Source organism: Somniosus microcephalus, chromosome 2 (genome assembly GCF_052327205.1).
Source record: "Somniosus microcephalus isolate GS21.2 chromosome 2, FLI_Smic_1.0, whole genome shotgun sequence".
Lineage (NCBI taxonomy): Eukaryota > Metazoa > Chordata > Chondrichthyes > Squaliformes > Somniosidae > Somniosus > Somniosus microcephalus.
The window spans coordinates 1,826,668-1,847,112 of NC_140988.1; the positions used below are offsets into that span (position 1 = coordinate 1,826,668).

Below are 20,445 nucleotides of genomic sequence, written 5' to 3' on the forward strand. Positions count from 1 at the left end.
GGGAAGGGGAGGGGGTGTTGGGGGCTGATTGAAGAGTGGGCCAGGGTGTTGTGGATGGAACGGTTCCTTCGGAATGCTGAAAGGGGACGTGAAGATATGTTTGGTGGTGGCATCACACCGGAGGTGGCGGAGGATGATCTGTTGAATGTGGAGGCTGGTGGTGTGGAAGGTGAGGACAAGGAGAGTCCTATCGTGGTTCTGGGAGGGAGGGGAAGGGGTGAGAGCAGAAGTGCGGGAAATAGGATGGACACAGTCGAGGGACCTGTCAACCATGGTGCTGGGGAATCCTCGGTTGAGGAAAATGGAAGACATATCGGAAGCACTGGTATGGAAGGTGGCATCGTCAGAACAGATTCGACGGAGATGGATTCTCCCAGTTTCCACACAATGCATTTAGGGTTAGGGTTAACCCTAAATGCATTGTTGCTTTAAAAGCAGTATTTTTCTTTTGTGTTTGTTATGTAATACTTATAGACTCTTGTAGCACAGTGTCAGAACATACAAGTAAAAAGCTTCTTGTGCACAGAATGGGTTCCCCACAGCATGCGGATTTAACTTTATTGTTAGTGGGAAATAAAATCAGTGAATGTTTTATCTTTATTGTCCCTTTCTGTAATGATTACTACAACTGGGTTGTTTAAAGAGTAGTAAAAGCTGCCAATTTTTAAAGTGAACATTAAGGGAAAAGAATATATCTAAGTGGAAGTGGTTGTTTACTTAACCAGCTACCAACATGCAGGAGAGGTCTGCTGGATTTATACCTGTCATGCAGTTTGGTAATATTTTCATTGCCGGATACACAATGACTGTTGTGAATAAAAATGGTACGATTTGGCCTATGACAAGGAACACGGCACAGAAAACACATCAAAGTACATCTGCAAGTAGTTGCAAAGATTATTTTGTGCATTTTAGGAGCATTCATAAGTTACTGTTTTTGGTGCTTGTGGTTTATGGGCTTTCACCCTTCTGAACACAATTTGATGTAAAAATATTTTGAGTGAAACTCTCGGGAACAGTTTAAAACCTGTAATCATATGAAGTCTTGCTTCGTACAAACCATTACCATTCTTGCAACAAAGCTAAAAATTCACTGATCTCTGCCTGACACAAACACTCGTGACCAGTGAATTACAGAGAACAATCCATACTCCAGCTCTTTTCTTGTGCTTTTTCACCGTGAGTTTTGTGTAATTAAGGATCATAAAGCCAGTTTCTATTGCCACTACAAAGACCTGTATTCTTTTTGTTATTAAGGGGAGAAAATCAGTAGCAAACATTGGAGCCCATAAAGTCTTGATAAATTAGGGGAAATTAGTTTAAAATTTAATTTTGACCATTGCTAAAACTCAAGAAAACAGGCAAGAGCCTGTTGTCATTTTCCGGTTGGCAAACAGTAACTAGTGGGGTGCCACAGAGATCGGTGCTGGGGCCTCAACTATTTACAATCTACACTAATGACTTGGATGAAGGGACCGAGTGTAATGTAGCCAAGTTTGCGGATGATACAAAGATGGGTGGGAAAGCAAGTTGTGCAGAGGACTCGAAGAACCTGCAAAGGGATATAGACAGGCTAAGTGAGCGGGCAAACATTTGGCAGATGGAGTATAATGTGGGAAAGTGTGAGGTTATCCACTTTGGCAGGAAAAATAAAAAAGCAAATTATTATTTAAATGGAGAACGATTACAAAATGCTACAGTTCAGAGGAACCTGGGGGTCCTTGTGCATGAAACACAAAAAGTTAGCATGCAGGTACAGCAAGTAATCAAAAAAGCAAATGAAATGTTGGCCTTTATTGCAAGGGGGTTGGAGTATAAAAGCAGGGAAGTCCTGCTACAACTGTACAGGGTATTGGTGAGACCACACCTTGAGTACTGCGTACAGTTTTGGTCTCCTTATTTAAGGAAGGATATACTTGCATTGGAGGCAGTTCAGAGACGATTCACTCGGTTGATTCCTGAGATGAGGGGGTTGACTTATGAAGAAAGGTTGAGCAGGTTGGGCCTATATTCATTGGAATTTAGAAGACTGAGAGGTGATCTTATTGAAACATATAAAATACTGAGGGGGCTCGACAAGGTAGATGCAGAGAGGATGTTTCCCCTCGTGGGGAAATCTAGAACTCGGGGGCATAGTTTCAGAATAAAGGGTCGCCCTTTTGGAACTGAGATGAGGAGGAATTTCTTCTCTCGGTCGTAAATCTGTGGAATTCTCTGCCCCAGAGAGCCGTGGAGGCTGGTTCATCAAAAACATTTAAGGTGGAGATAGACAGATATTTGCAAGATAAGGGAGTGAAGGGTCATGGGGAGCGGGCAGGGAAGTGGCTTTGAGCCCAAGATCAGCCATGATCTTATTGAATGGCGGAGCAGGCTCGAGAGGCCAAGTGGCCTATTCCTGCTCCTATTTCTTATGTAAAAGGGTACGTCCAAACTGCACCACTTTCTGGGTCTCGGCATCAGACTCTCATTAACCCCACTCAAAGTAATATTGAAAATCCTGGACTACATTTTCCAGTTATCTGCTGTCAGTTTTGTGGCAGATCGAGAGAGAATGGGGCCAAAGTCTCCCTCGGAGATGTGCTGCACAGTGTCCCTGCCACTCCTCTCTCAATCCCTGTGCTGGGGGAGGCTGCTGAGACAGTCTTTCACCCCGGTTTTGGTAGAACTCCCTGACACAGACTGAGGAGCCTTTCAATGTGTTAATGACCCTGGGGCAGAACTTTGGCCATGGTCGGTGTGGGCATTTTGGGGTGCCAATCGGTAAATCGCATGCAGCAAGACCGGGACGACATTCAGGCTTGGGCTGATAAGTGGCAAGCAGCATTCGTGCCACACAAGTGCCAGGCAATGACTATCTCCAACAAGACAGTCTCTAACCACCGCCCCATGACATTAAATGGCATTAACCATCACCGAATCCCCCACCATCAACACCTTGGGGGTCACCATTGACCAGAAACTTAACTGGATCAGCCACATAAATACTGTGGCTACAAGAGCAGGTCAGAGGCTGGGTATTCGGCAGCAAGTATCTCACCTCCTTACTCCCAAACCCTTTCCACCATCTACAAGGCACAAGTCAGGAGTGTGATGGAATACTCTCCACTTGCCTGGATGAGTGCAGCTCCAACAACACCCCAGAAGCTCAACACCATCCAGGACAAAGCAGTCCATTGACACCCCATCCACCACCTTAAACATTCACTGGTACCAGCACTGGCGCACCGTGGCTGTAGTGTGTACCATCTACAAGATGCACTGCAGCAACTCGCCAAGGCTTCTTCTGCAGCAGTTCCCAAACCCGCGACCTCTACCACCTAGAAGGGCAAGGGCAGCAGGTGCATGGGAACGCCACCACCTCCATGTTTCCCTCCAAGTCACACACCATCCTGACTTGGAAATATATCGGCCGTTCCTTCATTGTTGCTGGGTCAAAAACCTGGAACTCCCTCCCTAACATCTCTGTGGGAGTACCTTCACCACACGGACTGCAGCGGCTCAAGAAGCAGCCCACCACCACCTTTTCTAGGGCAATTAGAGATGGGCAATAAGTACTAGCCTTGCCAGCGACGCCCACATCCCAGGAACGAATTAAAAAAAAAAATCGAGGCTCCTATATTTATTGCTGTGGCTCTGGCAACTTAATGGCCACTATGATAGTGGTTTAGAGGTGATAAAAAATAGTTGCAATTTTGTTAGCAATGTCTTGGTGTATGACTTGATTAGACTTTGACCTAATTTTTTTGGGGACTATCAATGTGACAACTATGTCAGTACACTGCTGTCCTTTCTGCATACCTAACTGGGATCGTTCGTAGTATAAAGAATATAGTCCTTGCAGCATTACTTCCAAACGCTGGAAGTCTCGGCCGGTTCGAGGACATAAAGGAAGAGCCAGGTCTTCTTGAGAAAATAACTAAATTGCACAGTCCTCATTATTTCCCTGGTGCAGAGATGTGTGTACAACACACCGCTGGCGGTATGGAACCCAGTGTGCATGCTGATACTGCAGGTGCGATGCATTCTCTATCTCTGGGCTTGTTCTTCGGTTAGCGAACAGTGGGAAATTTCCAGGTTTGTCTCATTTGGGAGGACTCATAGAATGGTTACAGCACAGAAGGAGGCCATTTGCCGTCGAGCCTGTGCCAGCTCTCTGCAAGAGCACTTCAGCTAGTCCCACTCCCCCGCCCTTTCTCCATAGCCCTGCAAATTTTTTTCCTTCAGGTATTTATCCAACTTATCCTTTTGAAAGCAGTGATTGAATCTGCCTCCGCCACACTTTCAGGCATTGCATTCCAGACCCTAACCACTCGCTAAGTAAAAATGTTTTTCCTCATGTTGCCTTTGGTTCTTTTGCCAATCACCTTAAATCTGTGTCCTCTGGTTCTCGACCCTTCCGCCAATGGGAACAGTTTCTCTCTATCTACTCTGTCCAGACCCCTCATGATTTTGAACACCTCTATCAAATCTCCTCTCAATCTTCTCTGCTCTAAGGAGAACAATCCCAGCTTCTCCAGTCTATCCACGTAATTGAAGTCCCTCATCCCTGGAATCATTCTCGTAAATCTTTTCTGCACCCTCTCTAAGGCCTTCAGATCCCTCCTAAAGTGTGGTGCCCAGAATTGGACACAATGCTCCAGGTGAGGCTGAACCAGTGTTTTATAAAAGTCTTCCATAGGCATATAAATAGTAAACGGGTAGTAAGAGGAGGGGTGGGACCAAAAAGGAGACCTACGCATGGAGGTAGAGGGATATGGCTGACATGCTAAATGAGTACTTTGCAACTGTCTTCACCAAGGAAGATGCTGCCATAGACATAGTGAAGGAGGAGGTAGAGGAGATACTGGATGGGATAAGAATTGATAAAGAGGAGGTACTAGAAAGGTTGGCTGTACTCTATAGCTCTATTCATGAAGCCCTTTAACTGCTTTCTCAACCTGCCCTGCCACCTTGAACAATTTGTGCACATACACCCCCAGGTCTCTTTGTTCATGCACCCCCTTTAATTTATATTTCCTCTCTCCATTCTTTCTACCAAAATGTATCATTTTGGACTTTTCTGCGTTAAATTTCATCTGCCACGTGTCCGACAATTCCACCAGCCTGTCTATGCCCTCTTGAAGTCTATCGCTATCCTCCTCACTGTTCACTATACTTCATCTGCAAATTTTAAAATTGTGCCCTGTGCATCCACATCCAAGCCATTAATATATATCAAGAAAAGCAGTGGTCCTAGAACCAACCCCTGGGGAACACCACTGTGTACCTTCCTCCAGTCTGAAAAACAACCATTCACCACTACGCTCTGTTTCCTGTCACTTAGCCAATTTCATATCCGTGCTGCCACTGTCCCTTTTGCTCCATGGGAACCAACTTTGCTGACAAGCCTATTATGTGGCACTTTGTCGAATGCCTTTTGGAAATCCATGTACACCACGTCAACCGCATTACCCTCATCAACCCTCTCTGTTACTTCATCAAAAACCTCGATCAAGTTGGTTAAACACAATTTGCCTTTAACAAATCCATGCTGGCTTTCCTTAATTATTCCGTACTTGTCCAAGTGACTGATAATTTTGTCCTTGATTATTGCTTCTGTACACTTCCCCATTACCAAGGTTAAACTGACTGGCCTGTAGCTACTGGGTTTATCTTTACACCCTTTTTTGAACAAGGGTGTAACATTTGCAATTCTCCAGTCCTCTGACACAACCCCGGTTTCTAAGGAGGATTGGAAGATTATGCCCAGTACCTCCGCGATTTCTTCCTTCACATCCCTCAGCGTCCTAGGATGCATCCCATCTGGTCCTGGTGACTTATCTCCCTTGAGTACAGCCAGCCTTTCGAGTACCTCCTCTTTATCAATTTTCATCCCATCCCGTATCTCCTCTACCTCCTCCTTCACTATGTCTATGGCAGCATCTTCCTTGGTGAAGACAGTTGCAAAGTACCCATTTAGTACCTCAGCCATACCCTCTGCCTCCATGCGTAGGTCTCCTTTTTGGTTCCTAATCGGTCCCACCCCTCCTCTTACTACCCGTTTACATAGAAACATAGAAGATAGGAGCAGGAGTAGGCCATTCGGCCCTTCGAGCCTGCTCCGCCATTCAATGAGATCATGGCTGATCATCCAAATTCAGTACCTTGTCCCTGCCTTCTCCCCAAATCCCTTGATCCCTTTAGCCTCAAGATAGACTATTTACTATTTATATGCCTATAGAAGACTTTTGGATTACCTTTTATCTTAGCTGCCATTCTATTATCATACCCTCTTTGCCCCTCTTATTTTCTTATTAATTTCTCCTCTGAACTTTCTATATTCAGCCTGTTTCTCACTTGTATTCTCGACCTGACATCTGTCAGACACGTTCTTTTTCTGCTTCGTCTTACTCTCTAGCTCTTTCGTCATCCAGGGAGCTCTGACTTTAGTTGCCCTTCCTTTTCCCCTAGTGGGAATGTACCTCGACTGTACCCGAACTATTTCCTCTTTAAAGGCAGCCCATTGTTCCATTACAGGAAATTGTTTTTTTTACTGATTCACCAATGATCCCTATGCATGTTGTGCTGTTAATCACTCAATCAAGCCCTACAATTATTAATTGTGTTGTTTGCATATCATCATTTATCATCTTCACAGAATATGTTCAGTTGGAGTCCCCACGATGCTTGCCACTGTTGCTTAAAAAAAGGAGCCAGAGCAGAATAAATTTCACAATTTAAAAAAAGAGGCTGTGGTATAATATGTTGGAAATAAATATTATGAATTTTTTGTGCTTAGGCTGATCAGTGTCGAAAGCTAACATTAGGTTTGCAGAAGCAGAACCCAGAGACTCCACTACCAGTGTTAATTCAGGCAGCACAACTGTGCCGAGAGAAGCAGCATACCAAGGCTATCCAGCTCCTGGAGGTAAGCCAGTTTGGATAAATAGAACTGTAGGCTATAATTAAACTTGATTTAGTGTTGACTCCATCGAAATGTCTAACTGAACCAGAAAGGAAACCGAGGGATAACACATTAATATTTCTAAATCATGATCCACGAGGCGCGTGAGCCAGCACTGTCTGTTAGACGTTGAAAGAGTCTTACCCGGTCCTGTATGTTCCAAATGTTCCTGAACAGATTTTAAGGTTAAAACCAAGAATACTATGAATTAAGAGATATTCTTCCTGTTCTGTACATTGCCTTTGTTTATTTTGAAATTCATTATAATATTTATCTTTAGATATTTGTCCCAATGGACACGCTTTGAAAGAGACAAGTGTGGTTCCTTTAAGGCTCGGTGTACTAATGTATCATATGGTGTAGTACTGAATCATCCAGATTACAGGTCCTCGGTTTGATCTGGACTGTGTTGCGTTAACTGATCTCACTGAATCAAATTATTCTCTGCAGCTCTAGATTTGGTCCAGGGAGGAGGGCAATATAAACGGGGCAGATTGCATAGCACCGACAGCCAAAACAAACAGAACTGCTTCTATTTAGTGGTTCTGTGTACTCGAGTACTGTGGAATTTAACAAACCTCTGATTTTCCTAGCAAGTCATAGTGCCATCTATTGAAATTTGACAAATGTACGCTTTTTGGAAGTGCCCAAGCATAAACCACTATGCAAGGTTTGCTATTGGAGTTTTACTTGAGATTAAGAAATATGTTTAATAATGACCACCATTTTGATTAGCACATGGCGTGTCGCTGAATGTTACGGACCGTGATTGTGCGTTCCGTGAGCAGTTTCACTTTTCACCGTTTAAGCAGGAGATCAGATCTCTCAAGTGTTGTAGTTTTTATGAGTGCCTTTGACTCACATGCCCATCCTTGCGTCCAAGATGGGTTTTACATCGAGGCGCGAGTTGAGTAGGATTGATTGGGGAAGGTCACTCAAAGGATAATAATAATAATTATAATAATAATTATAATTCAACTTTTATTGTCATTGCACAAGTACATGAACAACGAAATGTGATCTTGCAAGCTCCCATGACTGGGAGAAGCAAAGCCGCTGCGTCGGTGCGCGCCGCCATTCCATTTCCACCATTCCTCCTGTCCGACAATCTTCAGCCCAACGCCCGGGCCTGCTCACCAGCCGCTCCTCCTTCCGTGACCTTCTCACCAACCGCCTCGGGGCTCCTTCCGTGACCTTCTGCACCTGGCCTTCCCTGATGGTCACCCCTCCAGGTACTAACCAGGCCTGGCTCTGCTTAGCTTCCAAGCCTTGCCAGTGACCCTGTCCCTAGTCCCAGGAACACAGCAACGGTGGATAGGCAATGGCAAACATTCAAAGACCACATGGATGAACTACAGAATTTGTTCATCCCAGTTTGGCATAAAAATAAAACAAAAAAGGTGACTCAACCATGGCTAACGAGGGAAATTAGGGATAGCATAAGATCCAAGGAGAGGGCATATAAATTGGCCAGAAAAAGCAGTAAACCTGAGGCTTGGGAGCAGTTTAGGATTCAACAAAGGAGGACAAAGGGATTAATTAAGAAGGGGAAAATAGAATATGAGAGTAAGCTTGCAGGGAACATAAAAACTGACTCTAAAAGCTTTTATAGATATGTGAAGAGAAAAAGATTGGTGAAGTCAAGCGTAGGTCCCTTGCAGTCAGAATCAGGGGAATTTATAATGGGGAACAAAGAAATGGCAGACCAACTAAATACATATTTTGGTTCTGTCTTCACAAAGGAGGACACAAATAACCTCCCAGAGATGTCGGGGAACATAGGGTCTGATGAAAGGGAGCAACTGAAAGAAATCAGTATTTGTAGGGAAATGGTGTTAGGGAAATTGACGGGATTGAAGGCCGATAAATCCCCAGGGCTTGATAATCTACATCCTAGGTGATATACCTATCAATTCGTCCAATAAAAGGCGACGAGTTAGGAACGTAACTGAAGGTTTTTATTGACTAAATAACAGAGCCCACCCTCGTGGGTGATCGGGTCCAACAAGGAGGAATACCAGCCAGTCGACTACCTTTATACCTGGGCAGGTAGGTGGAGCCATGGGCGGAGTCGGAGGTGGTCAGCCCAGGTATAACAGCGCGACAAGAGGCGACCTCGTATCGTGATACAACGGTGATAACAATACAACAGTGATAACTATAGTGTAACGATAAAGTGGTTTACCACATTCACCCCTTGTTTAGATTTGAGTCCGGCGGGGTGAAGTGTACTACCAGTTCTGGTATGTCAGTCTGTCCGGAGGCCTCGTAAGCCTCTCCGATCGTCGCAGCGGCGGTGCTGCATTATCCGGTGTTAGTGCTGGTGTCTGCGTGGTCGGCGAAGGCTCGTGGGGTTCCGGCATGCCGTCTACCTGGGCTGGAATTGGGGGGGTGGTGGGGGGGGGGTAAAGGTGGTGTCTCCGGAGTGCCCGAGGGTGCGAGGTCTCGTAAGGAGACAGTGTCCTCCCGCCCGTCTGGGTAAGCCACGTAGGCGTACTGGGGGTTGGCGTGCAGGAGGTTCACCCTTTCGACCAGGGGGTCTGTTTTATGGGCCCTCACGTGCTTTCGCAGCAAGACGGGCCCCGGAGAGGTCAGCCAGGTTGGTAGAGTGGTTCCCGTAGTCGACTTCCTGGGGAAAACAAACATTCGTTCATGGGGGGGTGGCGTTAACGGCAGTGCAAAGTAGTGACCGGATGGAGTGCAGCGCTGTCGGGAGGACTTCCTGCCAGCGGGAGGTTGGGAGGCCCTTAGACTTTAAGGCTAAGAGGACGGCCTTCCATACCGTCGCGTTCTCTCTTTCCACCTGGCCGTTCCCTTGGGGGTTGTAGCTGGTGGTCCTACTTGCTGCAATACCTCTCGCTAGTAGGAACTGACGGAGTTCCTCGCTCATGAAAGAGGAGCCCCGGTCACTATGTATATAGTTTGGGAACCCGAACAAGGCGAAGAGGTCGTTCAGGCATTTAATGACCGTGGTACTGGTCATGTCTGGGCAGGGGAAGGCAAAGGGGAAACGGGAGTACTCATCAACAATGTTGAGGAAGTACACATTACGGTCAGAGGACGGGAGGGGCCCCTTAAAGTCGATGCTCAGGCGCTCGAAGGGGCGGGTGGCCTTGATCAGGCTTGCTCTGTCCGGCCTAAAGAAGTGCGGTTTGCACTCGGCGCAGGTCTGGCAGTTCCTGGTTATGGTCCTGACCTCCTCGATGGAGTAGGGCAGGTTGCGGGCCTTAATGAAGTGGTAAAGTCTGGTGACCCCGGGGTGGCAGAGGTCGTTGTGGAGGGTCTGAAGTCTATCACTTTGCGCGCTGGCGCATGTAATTCGTGACAGAGCATCGGGGGGTTCGTTCAGCTTACCTGGCCGGTACAAGATATCATAATCGTAGGTGGAGAGCTCGATTCTCCACCTCAAGATCTTGTCATTCTTGATTTTGCCCCTCAGCTTGTTATTAAACATAAAAGCGACCGAACGTTGGTCGGTAAGGAGGGTAAATCGTTTGCCTGCCAGGTAGTGCCTCCAGCGTCGTACCGCCTCCACAATCGCCTGGGCCTCCTTCTCGACCGACGAGTGTCGGATCTCAGGGCCCTGTAGGGTCCTTGAGAAGAAGGCCACCGGTCTCCCCTCCTGGTTAAGGGTGGCGGCTAGGGCGAAGTCGGATGCATCGCTCTCGACTTGGAAGGGGATGGACTCATCCACTGCGTGCATAGTGGCCTTGGCAATGTCTCCCTTAATGAGGGAGAAGGCTGCGCACGCTTCCTCCGTAAGGGGGAAGGATGTGGACTTCATGAGGGGTCTGGCTTTGTCCGCATAATTGGGCACCCATTGGGCATAGTAGGCGAAGAGCCCCAGGGTTCTCTTAAGTGCCTTAGGGCAGTGGGGGAGGGGTAGCTCCATGAGGGGGCGCATTCTTTCGGGGTCGGGGCCGATGAGTCCGTTCTCTACTACACAGCCAAGGATGGCAAGGCGCGAGGTGTTAAACACACATTTCTCCTTATTGTAGGTGAGGTTCAGCCGTTGGGCTGTACGGAGGAATTTCTCCAGATTCACGTCGTGGTCCTGCCGGTCGCGGCCGCAGATGGTGACGTTATCTAGGTAGGGGAATGTGGCCTGCAGTCCGTTCTGGTCAACCATCCGGTCCATCTCCCTTTGGAAGACCGAGACCCCGTTGGTGACACCGAAGGGGACCCTAAGGAAGTGGTATAGGCGCCCATTCGCCTCGAAGGCGGTGTACTGGCGGTCCTCGGGGTGGATAGGGAGTTGGTGGTAGGCCGACTTAAGGTCGATGGTCGAGAATATGCGGTATTGTGCAATCTGATTGACCATGTCAGATATGCGGGGAAGGGGGTATGCGTCCAGCTGGGTGTATCTGTTTATGGTCTGGCTGTAGTCGATGACCAGGCGATTTTTATCGCCGGTCTTAACGACCACGACCTGGGCACGCCAGGGGCTGTTGCTCCCCTCGATGATGCCCTCCTTCAGGAGACGCTGCACCTCAGAGCAAATGAAAGCTCTGTCCCCAGCGCTGTACCGCCTGCTCTTGGTAGCGACGGGTTTGCAGTCGGGGGTGAGGTTAGCGAACAGGGAAGGTGGCGGCACCTTGAGGGTGGATAGGCTGCAGGTGTTACGCGGTGGGCGGTTTAACCTTCGCTGGTTGTCGACTGTGAGTGGGGGGAGGGGTCCACCGTATGCTAGGGTTACACTTTGGAGGTGGGATTGGAAGTCCAGCCCTAGTAGGACGGCAGCGCAGAGCTGGGGGAGGACGAGGAGTTTAAAGTTTTTATACTCTGTACCCTTAACCGACAAGGTCACAGCACAGTAGCCGCTAATGTCCGTGGCGTGGGACCTCGATGCCATCGAGATTCGGTTGCGCGTTGGCAGGACAGGGAGGGAGTAGTGGCTCACCGTGTCTGGGTGGATGAAGCTCTCCGTGCTTCCGCTGTCGAACAGGCAGGTCGTGGCGTGGCCGTTTACTTTGATGTCCATCATCGACTTGGACAGGTGGTGTGGGCGGGCTTGATCCAGAGTGACGGAGGCTAGCGTGTAGGTAAGCGAGTCGTTGTCGTCTGCGGGCGAGGCGGTCGTCGGGTCCGGGGGCCCGGTGGCAGTCGGGCGTGGTGGGTAAAATGGCGTCTCCCACGAGGTAGGACAAAATGGCGGAGAAGATGGCTGCCCCCATAACTCACATGAGGCACTATTGGGGTCGGTTGCCTTGATCAAAGATGGCCGCCCCCATGACTCACGTGTGGGGATACTGGCCTCAGTTGCCGTGAAAGAAGATGGCCGCCCCCACAGTTCGCATGAGGCACTGCTGGCCTCTGAAGATCCGCTCCTGCAGGCCTTAGAGAAATGGCCTTTCTTCCTGCAGGTTGTGCAGGTAGAGTTCCTGGCTGGGCAGCGCGACCTCGGGTGCTTCTCCTGGCCGCAAAAGAAGCAGCCGGCGGCCCGATCGCGGGTGCCCGATGTCGGAGCCGGTACCGGGGGTGGCGGGCCCGGTCGGGTCCGGGACGCCGACGCTGAGGTAGGTCCCGGGGGCGGCGCTGCGAAGGGTATTGCGGTAGGGGTCGGGCCCGAGTCCCAGGGTCGCGAGCAGTACCTGGAAAACGCCTCCTGGTCCTGATGGGCCACCTCCAGGGAGAGAGCGAGGGCTTCAGCTTTGTCCAGGTCGAGGTCTTTAGCTTCAAGCAGTCTTTGCCGTGAGTAGTCGGACCGTAGGCCTTTCACAAAGGCATCGCGGATATTATCTTCCGTATTTTCAACAGCCGTCACCGCTTTAAAGTCACAGTTCCTGCCGAGTGCTCTTAGCGCCCGTAAAAATTCAGCTACAGACTCTCCTGGCTGTTGCGGGCGGGATCTTAGGAGGTGCCTGGTGTACATGTAATTTACCGGGCTGCGGTACTGCTGTTTCAGTAGGTTGATAGCGGCCTCGTACGTAGTCGTGTCCTGTATGAGTGCGTATACTCTCGGGCTCGCTTGGGCGTTCAGAAGTCTTAGTTTGGATCTCTGCGGGGCGCCGGATTCTTCCAGGTAGGATTCGAAGCAGTCCAGCCAGTGTTTGAAGTTGAGGGCTGCGTTTGCTGCCTGTGGGTTTAGATCCAGGTACGGTGGTTTGAGGGCTTGCAGCCAAGCCGGCTGGTGTGGCTGTGCTTCTGGGAGGGCTTCTGGCTGGCCAGTAGTAGACATCTTTAAAATTTAGTCAATAAAATTGATATACCTATCAATTCGTCCAATAAAAGGCGACGAGTTAGGAACGTAACTAAAGGTTTTTATTGACTAAATAACAGAGCCCACCCTCGTGGGTGATCGGGTCCAACAAGGAGGAATACCAGCCAGTCGACTACCTTTATACCTGGGCAGGTAGGTGGAGCCATGGGCGGAGTCGGAGGTGGTCAGCCCAGGTATAACAGCGCGACAAGAGGCGACCTCGTATCGTGATACAACGGTGATAACAATACAACAGTGATAACTATAGTGTAACGATAAAGTGGTTTACCACACTAGGGTACTTAAGGAAGTAACCCTAGAAATAGTAGATGCATTGCTGGTCATCTTCCAACATTCGATGGAATCTGGAACAGTACCCATGGATTGGAGGGTAGCTAATGTTACCCCACTATTCAAAAAAGGTGGTAGAGAGAAAACGGGGAATTACAGACCGGTAAGCCTGACATTGGTAGTGGGGAAAATACTAGAGTCCATTATAAAAGATGTAATAGCAGAGCACTTGGAAAACAGTGGCAGGATCGGACAAAGTCAACATGGATTTACAAAAGGTAAATCGTGCTTGACTAATCTACTGGAATTTTTTGAGGATGTAACTGGTAAAATAGATAAGGGGGAACCAGTGGATGTGTTTTTGGACTTTCAAAAGGCTTTTGATAAGGTCCCGCATAAGAGATTAGCGTGTAAAGTTAAGGCACATGGGATGTGGGGCAAGGTATTGACTTGGATAGAGAACTGGTTGGCAGACAGAAAGCAAAGAGTTGGAATAAACGGGTCTTTTTCCGAGTGGCAGGCAGTGACTAGTGGGGTACCGCAGGGATCGGTCCTTGGACCCCAGCTATTCACAATATATATTAATGATCTAGACAAGGGAACTAGATGTAATATCTCCAAGTTTGCAGACGACACAAAGCTGGGTGGGCGTGTGTGCTGTGAGGAGGATGCCGAGAAACTCCAGGATGATTTGGGCAGGTTGGGTGATTGGGCAGAAGATTGGCAGATGCAATATAATCTTTAATAAATGCGAGGTTATCCACTCTGGTGGCAAAAACAGGAAGACAGATTATTATCTGAACAGCAATAGATTGGGAGAAGGGGAAGTGCAACGAGACCTGGGTGCCCTTGTGCACCAGTCGCTGAAGGTAAGCATGCAGGTGCAGCAGGCGGTTAAGAAGGCAAATGGTATGTTGGCCTTTGTAGCGAGAGGGTTTGAGTACAGGAACAAGGATGTCTAGCTGCAGTTGTACAGGGCCTTGGTGAGACCACATCTTGAGTATTGTGTGCAGTTTTGTTCGCCTTATCTGGGGGAGGATGTTCTTGCCATGGAGGGAGTTCAGCGAAGATTCACCAGGCTGATACCTGGGATGGCAGGAATGACGTATGAGGAGAGATTGGGTCGATTGGGCTTATACTCGCTGGAGTTTAGAAGAATGAGAGGGGATCTCATTGAAACTTATAAAATTCTGACAGGACTGGACAGACTAGATGCAGGAAGGATGTTCCCGATGGTCGGGGAGTCCAGAACCAGGGGTCACAGTCTAAGGATAAGGGGTAAGCCATTTAGGACAGAAATGAGGAGGAATTTCTTCACCCAGAGAGTGGTGAACCTGTGGAATTCTCTACCACAGAAGACAGTAGAGGCCAATTCTTTAAATATATTCAAGAAGGAGTTGGATATATTTCTTAAGGCTAAAGTGATCAAGGGGTATGGGGGAGAAAGCAGGGACAGGGTACTGAATTTGGATGATCAGCCATGATCGAATTGAATGGCGGAGCAGGCTCGAGGGGCCGAATGGCCTACTCCTGCTCCTATCTTCTATGTTTCTACACTATTGAGTGTCACAGAGCAGGTTCGCTACTTATTCATCTCGTTGCTGTTTGTGGGTCGTTGCTGTGTTGTAGCTGCTGTTGTTACCTACCTAACAATGGGGACTGTGGTTAAAAACAATTCATTCATTGTATATGAAGCGCTTTGGAGTGTTTCAGATTAAGATAGAATGCAAGAAGGTCTAAGATAGGTTTACAGTGCATGTGTGTGAATGCACAAAGCGTGGTAAATAAGGTTGGTGAGCTGTAGGCGCAAATAGACACATGGGAATATGATGTTGTGGTGATAACGGAGACCTGGTTCAATAAAGGGCAGGATTGAGTACTAAATATTCCTGGATACAAGGTGTTTAGGAAATATAGGGAAGGAAAGAAAGGAAGTGGGGTGGCAGTATTGATTAAGGAGAATATTACAGTGCTGGAGAGAGAGGATGTCCTGGAGAATCTAATTGGTTAGAGTTGAGGAACAATAGAGGTGCCATTACACTACTAGGTGTATTCTATAGGCTGCCAACTAGTGGAAGGGATATAGAGGTGCAAGAACTATAGTGATAATGGGGGACTTCAACTATCCTAATATAGACTGGGATAGTAATAGTGTAAAAGGCAGAGAAGGGGAAGAATTTCTGAAGTGTGTTCAGGAGAACTTTCTTGACCAGTACGTGTCCGGCCCAATGAGGAAGGAGGCATTGCTGGATCTGGTTCTGGGAAATGAGGTGGGTCAAGTAGAGCAAGTGTCAGTAGGGGAACATTTAGGGAACAGTGATCACAGTATCATAAGGTTTAGACTAGCTATGGAAAAGGACAGCGAGCAATCTAGAGTAAAAATAATTAATTGGAGGATAGCCAATTTCAGTGGGTTGAGAATGGATCTGGCCTGGGTAAATTGGAATCAAAGATTGGCAGGCAAAACTGTAATCAAACAATGGGCTGCCTTTAAAGAGGAGATGGTTCGGGTACAGCCAAGGTACATTCCCACGAGAGGGAAAGGTAGTACAACCAAAGCCAGAGCTCCCTGGATAACGAACCAGGTTGAATATAGAAAGTTCAGGGGGGAAGTGAAAAAGGAAATAAGAGGGGCAAAGAGAGAGTATGAGAATAGATTGGCAGCTAACATAAAAGGGAATCCAAAAGTCTTCTATAGGCATATAAATAGTAAACGGGTAGTAAGAGAAGGGGTGGGACTAAAATGGAGGCAGAGGGCATGGCTGAGCTACTAAATACACATATTTAATAATTCGTTAGAAAAAGGTGTAGTGCCAGAGGACTGGCGGATAGCTAACGTAATGCCTATATTTAAGAAGGTGGATAGAACATATCCAGGTAATTATAGACCAGTCAACTTAACATCAGTGGTAGGAAAAATAATGGAATCCCTACTAAAGGAGAGAATAGAAGAACATCTAGAATAATGAATAGTCAGCATGGATTTCAAAATGGAAAATCTTGCTTAACCAACCTTATTGAATTTTTTGAAGAGTTAACAGAGAGAGTAGACAGTGGTAATGCAGTAGATGTAATTTATCTAGATTTTCAAAAGGCCTTCGATAAGGTACCCCATAATAGACCTAATGAATAAGGTCAGAGAATGCGGAGTCAGGGGACAAGTAGCAGAATGGATTGCTAGCTGGCTTCAAGACAGAAAGCAGAGAGTAGGGGTAAAGGGTAGCTATTCACAGTGGCAGAAGGTGGGTAGTGGTGTCCCACAAGGATCAGTGCTGGGACCACTGCTGTTCACAATTTACATTAACGATTTAGACTTTGGAATCAAAAACACAATTTCTAAATTTGTGGGTGATACCAAATTGGGGGGATAGTCAATACTGAGGAGGACTGCAACAAATTACAGGAGGACATTAATAAACTTGCAGAATGGGCAAATAATTAGCAAATGAGGTTCAACACAGATAAATGTGAGATTACATTTTGGTAGGAAGAATAGGGAGGTCACTTATCTCTTAGAGGGTGAGAGTCTAGGTGGGGTAGAGGAAAAAAGGGTTCTAGGAGTACAAATACACAAATCGCTAAAAGTTGCGACACAGGTTCGCAAGGCCATAAAAAAGCAAACCAAGCACTAGGGTTTATTTCTAGAGGTATAGAATTAAAAGTAGGGAACGTATGCTAAACCTGTATCGAACCTTGGTTAGACCACACTTAAGAGTACTGCGTGCAGTTCTGGTCGCCATATTATAAGAAGGATATAGAGGCATTGGAGAGGATGCAGAGAAGATTTACAAGGATGATACCAGAAATGCGAGGGTATACATATCAGGAAAGGATGAACAGGCTGGGTCTCTTTTCTCTTGAAAAAAGAAGGCTGAGGGGTGACCTAATAGAGGTCTTTAAAAATATGAAATGTTTTGATAGGGTGAATCCAGAGAGAGGATGTTTCCACTTGTGGAGAATAGCATAACTAGAGGCCATCAATATAAGATAGTCACCAAGAAATCCAATAGGGAATTCAGAAGAAACTTCTTTACCCAGAGAGTGGTGAGAATGTGGAACTCGCTACCACAGGGAGTGGTTGAAGCAAATAGTATAGATGCATTTAAAGGGGGGCTGGATAAGCATATGAGGGAGAAGGGAATAGAGGGTTACACTGATAGATTTAGATGAGGAAAGACAGGAGGAGGCTCGAGTGGAGCATAAACATGGTATGGACTGGTTGGGCTGAATGGCCTGTTTCTGTGCAGTATATCCTATGTAAATTAGTACTTTGCATCTGTCTTTACCAAGGAAGAAGATGCTGCCAAAGTCATAGTGAAAGAGATAATTAAGATACTGGATGGGATAAAAATTGATGAGGAGGTACTAGAAAGGCTGGCTGTCCTTAAAGTAGATAAGTTACCAGGACTGGATGGGATGCATCCTAGGATGCTGAGGGAAGTAAAGGTGGAAATTGCGGAGGTACTGGCCATAATCTTCCAATCCTGCTTGGATACGGGGCTGGTGACAGAGGACTGGAGAATTGCAAATGTTACACCCTTGTTCAAAAAAGGGTGTAAGGATAAACCCAGCAACTACAGGCCAGTCAGTTTAACCTCGGTAGTGGGGAAGCTTTTAGAAATGATAATCCGGGACAGAATTAACAGTCACTTGGACAAGTATGGATTAATTAAGGAAAGCCAGCATGGATTTGTTAAAGGCAAATTGTGTTTAACTAACTTAATTGAGTTTTTTGATGAGGTAACAGAGAGGGTTGATGAGGGCAATGCGGTTGACGTGGTGTACATTGACTTCCAAAAGGCGTTTGATAAAGTGCCACATAATAGGCTTGCCAGCAAAGTTGGTTCCCATGGAATAAAAGGGACAGTGGCAGCATGGATACGGAATTGGCTAAGTGACAGGAAACAGAGAGTAGTGGTGAATGGTTGTTTTTCGAACTGGAGGAAGGTATACAGTGGTGTTCCCCAGGGGTCGGTACTAGGACCACTGCTTTTCTTGATATATATTAATGACTTAGACTTGGATGTACAGGGCACAATTTCAAAATTTGCAGATGACACAAAACTTCAAAGTACTGTATAGTGAACAGTGAGGAGGATAGTGATAGACTTCAAGAAGACATAGACAGGCTGCTGGAATGGGCGGACACGTGGCAGATGAAATTTAACGCAGTAAAGTGCGAAGTGATACATTTTGATAGGAAGAACGAGGAGAGGCAATATAAACTAAAGGGTACAATTCTAAAGGGGGTGCATGAACAGAGAGACCTGGGGGTAAATGTGCACAAATCTTTGAAGGTGGCAGGACAGGTTGAGAAAGCAGTTAAAAAAGCATACGGGATCCTGGGCTTCATAAATAGAGGCATAGAGTACAAAAGCAAGGAAGTTATGATGAACCTTTATAAAACACTGGTTTGGCCTCAACTGGAGTATTGTGTCCAATTCTGGGCACTGCACTTTAGGAAGGATGTGAAGGCCTTGGAGAGGGTGCAGATAAGATTTACAAGAATGGTTCCAGGGATGAGGGATTTCAGTTACGTGGATAGACTGGAGAAGCTGGGGTTGTTCTCCTTAGAGCAGAGAAGGTTGAGAAGAGATTTGATAGAGGTGTTCAAAATCATGAGGGGTCTAGACAGAATAGATAGAGAGAAACTGTTTCCATCGACGGAAGGGTCGAGAACCAGAGGACACAGATTTAAGGTGATTGGCAGAAGAACCAAAGGTGACATGAGGAAAAGCTTTTTTATGCAGTGAGTGGTTAAGATCTGGAATTCACTACCTGAAAGGGTGGTGGGGGCAGATTCAATTGTGGCTTTCAAAAGGGAATTCGATAAGTACCTGAAGGAAATTTTTTTTTTACAGGGCTACGGAGGAAGGGTGGGGGAGTGGGACTAGCTAAAGTGCTCTTGCACGGGCTTGACTTTCTTGTGAGATCTGATCTCCTGCCCTCCTCCCCGGACCAAATCTAGAGCTGCAGAGAATAATTTGAGTCAGTGAGATCAGTTAACGCAACACAGTCCAGATCAGATTGAGGACCTGTAATCTGGATGATTTAGTACTACACCATATGGTACATTAGTACACCGATCCTAACCCTAACCCTAAAATGGCAGGGGGTTGGGAACCTGAGCGGGGAGACAGAGGAAAGGGAAACAAGGATAAAAGCAAAAGACAGGAAGGAAAAAAACAAAAGTGGCAGACAGAGCAATCAAGGGTTTAAATCAAACATGGCCACAGTAAATAATAATTCTAAAAGATCTAAGAGTGATAAAAAAACAAGCCTGAAGGCTTTGTGTCTTAATGCAAGGAGCATTCGTAATAAGGTGGATGAATTAGCTGCGCAAATAGAGGCAAACGAATATGATATGATTGGGATTACGGAAACATGGCTCCAGGGTGGCCAAGGCTGGGAACTCAACATCCAGGGGTATTCAATATTCAGGAAAGATAGGCAAAAAGGAAAAGCAGGTGGGGTAGCATTGCTGGTTAAAGAGGGAATTAACACAGTTGTAAGGAAGGATATTAACTCTGATTATGTGGAATCTGTATGGGTAGAACTGAGAAATATCAAGGGGCAGAAAACATTAGTGGGAGTGGTATATAGACCTCCAAACAGTAATGCGGAGGTCAGGATGGCATTAAAAGGGAAATTAGAGAAGCATACAATAAGGGCACAGCAGTTATCATGGGTGACTTTAATCTACATATAGATTGGGCTAACCAAATTAGTAACAATACTGTGAAGAAGGAATTCCTGGAGTGTATACGGGATGGTTTCCTGGACCAATATGTCAAGGAACCAACTAGAGATCGGGCCATCTTAGACTGGGTATTATGTAATGAGAACGGATTAATTAGCAATCTTGTGCGAGGCCCCTTGGGTCGGAGCGATCATAATATGATAGAATTCTTCATTAAGATTGAGAATGAAGTACGGTTTATCCGGAGGTTGTATGTCCGGAAACCTCAATCTACCGGCAGAAATCAGGAGCCGTTTTGTCAGGTTTTTTTTC

The 20,445-nt window shown here is 46.7% G+C and overlaps 2 protein-coding genes across 5 annotated transcripts in view; both read left to right on the forward strand.

Annotated features, from left to right (window-relative positions):
* gne (glucosamine (UDP-N-acetyl)-2-epimerase/N-acetylmannosamine kinase) overlaps positions 1–20,445 on the forward strand; it is a 467,449-nt gene that overhangs the window by 335,806 nt on the left and 111,198 nt on the right. The window lies entirely within an intron of this gene.
* Positions 1–20,445, forward strand: part of srp72 (signal recognition particle 72) — an 86,433-nt gene that overhangs the window by 51,973 nt on the left and 14,015 nt on the right. Inside the window, exon 10 of the mRNA XM_086005506.1 lies at positions 6,779–6,907. Coding sequence (XP_085861632.1) covers positions 6,779–6,907 — 129 coding nt within the window. The remainder of the gene's footprint in view (positions 1–6,778; positions 6,908–20,445) is intronic.